This window comes from Apaloderma vittatum, unplaced genomic scaffold (genome assembly GCF_000703405.1).
Source record: "Apaloderma vittatum isolate BGI_N311 unplaced genomic scaffold, ASM70340v1 scaffold17805, whole genome shotgun sequence".
Lineage (NCBI taxonomy): Eukaryota > Metazoa > Chordata > Aves > Trogoniformes > Trogonidae > Apaloderma > Apaloderma vittatum.
The window spans coordinates 6,856-10,710 of NW_009719150.1; the positions used below are offsets into that span (position 1 = coordinate 6,856).

Consider the following 3,855-nt stretch of genomic DNA (forward strand, 5'->3'; position numbering starts at 1 on the left):
CCCGAGCCGAGAGCACCCAGAGGTGCCGAGAGCCCTCGCTCTCCAAGCCCATCCTTTTGCCTGCCAGAGCTTTGTAGGAGCGTCCAATTTTTGCAAGAAAACACGCCTTTCCCTCCCCCTTTCTTGCCGCTCTCTGAGCTCTCCCTAAATCAAGGCCCCTGTCAGCACTCCCCCAGCCCCAAATCCTGGGGTCTCGCACCACGGCCCCGTCCCAGCGGGGGCTGTGCTCAGGCCGGGGCAGCCGGCACAAACCGCGGAGGGGGCTGACATGAACTCGCCGTCCTCCTCCTCCTCCTCCAGCCCCGCTGAGACCTCGGGGTTACCTGAGGACAAGGCGGCCTCGCGGCGCTTGTCCGTGCAACGTGCCTGGCCGCGGTGCACGTCCAAGGGTCAAGAGCGAGGGGGACAGGTTTTGTCGTGGCCAAACGTGAGCCGCCAGATGTGGGATTTGGTGGGGAGCCAGGCGGTTTGGCCAAGCTTGGCGGGACCGGCGGAATGCCTTCACCGCTCCTCTCACAGCATCACCGGGAAGAGAGGTCTGGTGTTCGGCCTCCCTCCACAGTGACCGAACGCTCTTGCTTCTTCCCACCATGACTCGAGTGCTACTCAGACCTTCTATCAGGTAGAGCACGTATCCTACCAAAAAAGCCTCACTAAAACTGATCCTGACTGCTCGTTTTGCGATAGCAGCCCTGGGGACTGCCTGCACCACGGACGAGAAGCTCTTTCAGGCTGCAGAGACTTGACTCAGGCAAGGTGACAACTGAAATTCTGAGTCTAAATCTCCTCTCCTGAATCCTAAAGGTGCTTTGGAAAAAAACCCACAAATCACAAAAACTTCTCCTACGTTTCTCATTCACACCCAAAACCTCTTCAGTGCCTGGAGAAGCTGCCTACACCAGGCAGACCCAGTTCCCCTCCACACCAAGGCTTCTCTGCAGTTCCTGGCTGAACTTCAGAAACATCCAAATGCCTCCAGAAGCTATTGATTTGAGAAGTTTCTGGAAGCGGGGAACCTAAGCAATGGTCTCAGAGCTGCAAGGTAAATAGGGTTTGAATCTTCAGCAGGCAAGCAAACCACAGGGAAGTCGAAAGGATGGAAGGAAAGTGTGTGCCTCCTGGGATAGGAGGAGGTGCTGGGAGACCAGACAGGAGGTCCATGTGCTTTGGGGGCTTCTCTTTGTCTTTACCCACTCCTCAGAAGTGCCTGTGAGAGGTTGGAGGTGTGTATTGGTTGTGAGGTAGAAGGACGAGCAAGGTGAGATGGATTCCTTACTCCAGGAAGCTGGTGATGTAATCCCTGCTGCACGTGGACCATACGAACGGGTTGGTCTTCATGGTGATATGAGCAGCCATGAGCTTGGCCGTTTCTTGCCCACGGGAGCCACAGCTGTTGCCGACCCCATCGTGATTCATGCCAAACCTAGAAAGCATCACCAAGGCAACAGAGTGATGATCGGCTGCTGCATTTTCAACATGTCTGGATCATCCACAGGAAGGAGTTTTCAACTCCTGCCGGCAGGAACAACCCAATGGTGGCCTTTCCCCGTGACGGCCACTCCCAGGGACTCTTCTGGGCTCGTACTCACGTGTGGCCGATCTCATGGGCGATGGTGAAGGCTGTGGCCAGGCCAATGTCCTCGTTGATGCTGCAGCTTCGTTCTCGTTCGCACATCCCGCCAACGGGAGCCAGGCCTAGGGAAGCCAGAGCGAGCTGTCACAGAGGGTCACCACAAAGCGTCTGCAGCGGACACGGGTGGCATTTGGAGACTATCTGAGGTGTTTCAGGCTCCCTAACACTGAGCATAGCCCGCTGTCAGTAACAAGTTTCTTCCCACTGGTGGCAGCAGCCTTTGGGACGGGCCTCCAGCTCATACGGGTTGTGGGTACATGGTCCCTGCCAACTAAATTAACAATGACAGGCTCAGAAATGCTAAGAATGGGTCAAAATCCTCAGAATTCGACATGCAGACCCCAGACTGTGTGCAGGGGGTAGTAGTGTTGGTCCCAACGCTGGTGCTGCTGGTTGGGGAACCCAAGATCAGCTGCATCAGCACTTGGGCATCGGAACCTGGCCAGGACAGCCTGGACAACCGAGTAAGCCAGGATCCAGCCTGTGCTTAGTTCTGGCTGACACCCACCACGAGCAGGAGTTCAGCCCGACTCCATGTCCCAGCACCCCGGGCTGTGCCCGCTGCACCAGGCCAGTGAAGAAGAGTCTCTGTTAAAGGAACGAATTGCGCCATCGTGGCACCTCCAGCCTCAATCTCCCTCGCAGGCACCTCGCCATCAGTCGCATCAGGTCAGAGATCCACCAACTTCTGCTTTTTAACTGCAGTGATTCAGAGCAGTAATCCCTCTCTGACTGCTTAGTCTAGACCAGGGCAAGACAAATTAGGAGCTACAGCCAGAGAGAGCTGCAGGGTCTGTCTGCGTCTAGCAGTTTAAATAAAGAACTCCCTTTATAGTCATCACAAAAAAGTCTTATTTCTCTCTGCTAAGCCAGGAATACTCCACTAGGCTATGGACCAACCCTAGATGTGAGCAGTTCTTAATCATCAGGCTGGACCTGACCCAGGGATATAATGGAGAAGCGTTCCAGAGTCCATCCATCCTCTGGGTTGCTGCTTTTAGTGTTTACAGAAGTAAGGAGGCTATGCAGTCGAGAGGGTTGGAAACCACTGGCCTGTTCCTGGCTCCGCTGCCGGCACTCGCGGTAGCGTTGGGCAAGCGCTTCCCCTCAGGTCGCTCGCTAGGCAAGGGGGGATGCAAGAAAAAAAAGGGGCAGCAAAGTCCCACCTACCTAGGGTGCCGCACGGCTTGTTCTTGTAGATGCAAATGTCGTATCTGCAAAGAAGAGAAGGCAGCGTTTAAGAATTTTGGTGGCTCCAAACGAACCGCACCTCCATTTTACCGAGGAGTTCATACCCAAAACACTTCAAAAACAGCAACACTTCTGGAATGGAAAGTACCAACTGCAACAGGTGAGACACCTCTGATCTGTATCGAGCAACATTCACTTTCCTCAGGCTGAGACTCACCGTGGATTTTTAGTGATAGCTCCTGCGCCTTAACTATGGGGCAGCGCTGAGCCTGGTCAGAGGAAAGGTGGTAAATCAGCAGGGACAAGGCTATCCCAGCTTTGAAGCTCTTTGGGTTTGGGTGGGCGCTCCAGCTCTGCTCACCAGCACCCAGCGCACCCCTGGGAACTGGCTACTTCTCTCCCGGGAGGCACCGGGCTCAAGGATCTGCCCCAGAAGCACAGGACCAGCCTCCTGCCTGCAAACCGAGGTCCCTCACAGCAAATCGTGTCAATCAACCATGTCATTCTGAAATTTCTTTTAAAAAAATGAAACATTTCAGTTTGAAGACATGTTCCGTTTCAAAACCCACTGTAGTTTCATTAAAATGCTAAAGGGATTTTTTTATATTTTTTTTTTTTCAGTTTATTTCCTCACTGAGAATTTCCTGTACAAATTCAATACGGGTTGACTCAAGAGGACTCTTCCCTCAGTTCCTGGCCTCCACTTCCAGCCATTGCATCAAGGAATCAACTGTTTGCACATGGTTAGCCGTGAGCAAGGAAAAGCTAAACGAGGACAGCAAAGCAAAATCTCCTCCAAACTGAAATACAGCACCTCTGCAACGGGGTGCAGCAGCAGCTCCAAAAGAGACCAGTTTGGCCAGAAAGTGAGTATTATTAACTGGGGAGCACGGAGGATGCCGACTGCAACGTGAGCTTGAGGGTCGCCTGCACGGTCAGCAGGACCATCCCACGCCGCGCACCTCGGTGGTCCGACGGGGCTGAGAGCGGGGAGCAAGCAAACTGGCAGCACACAATGGGTTAAACGTAAC

General features: G+C 53.9%; 1 protein-coding gene across 1 annotated transcript in view; it reads right to left on the reverse strand.

Moving 5' to 3' along the window:
• LOC104274797 (A disintegrin and metalloproteinase with thrombospondin motifs 10-like) overlaps positions 1 to 3,855 on the reverse strand; it is a gene marked incomplete at its 3' end in the record, with an annotated part of 25,037 nt that overhangs the window by 4,022 nt on the left and 17,160 nt on the right. The window contains exons 7-9 of the mRNA XM_009870531.1: positions 2,804 to 2,847; positions 1,590 to 1,695; positions 1,277 to 1,423 (exon numbers count right to left, since the gene is read on the reverse strand). Coding sequence (XP_009868833.1) covers positions 1,277 to 1,423; positions 1,590 to 1,695; positions 2,804 to 2,847 — 297 coding nt within the window. The remainder of the gene's footprint in view (positions 1 to 1,276; positions 1,424 to 1,589; positions 1,696 to 2,803; positions 2,848 to 3,855) is intronic.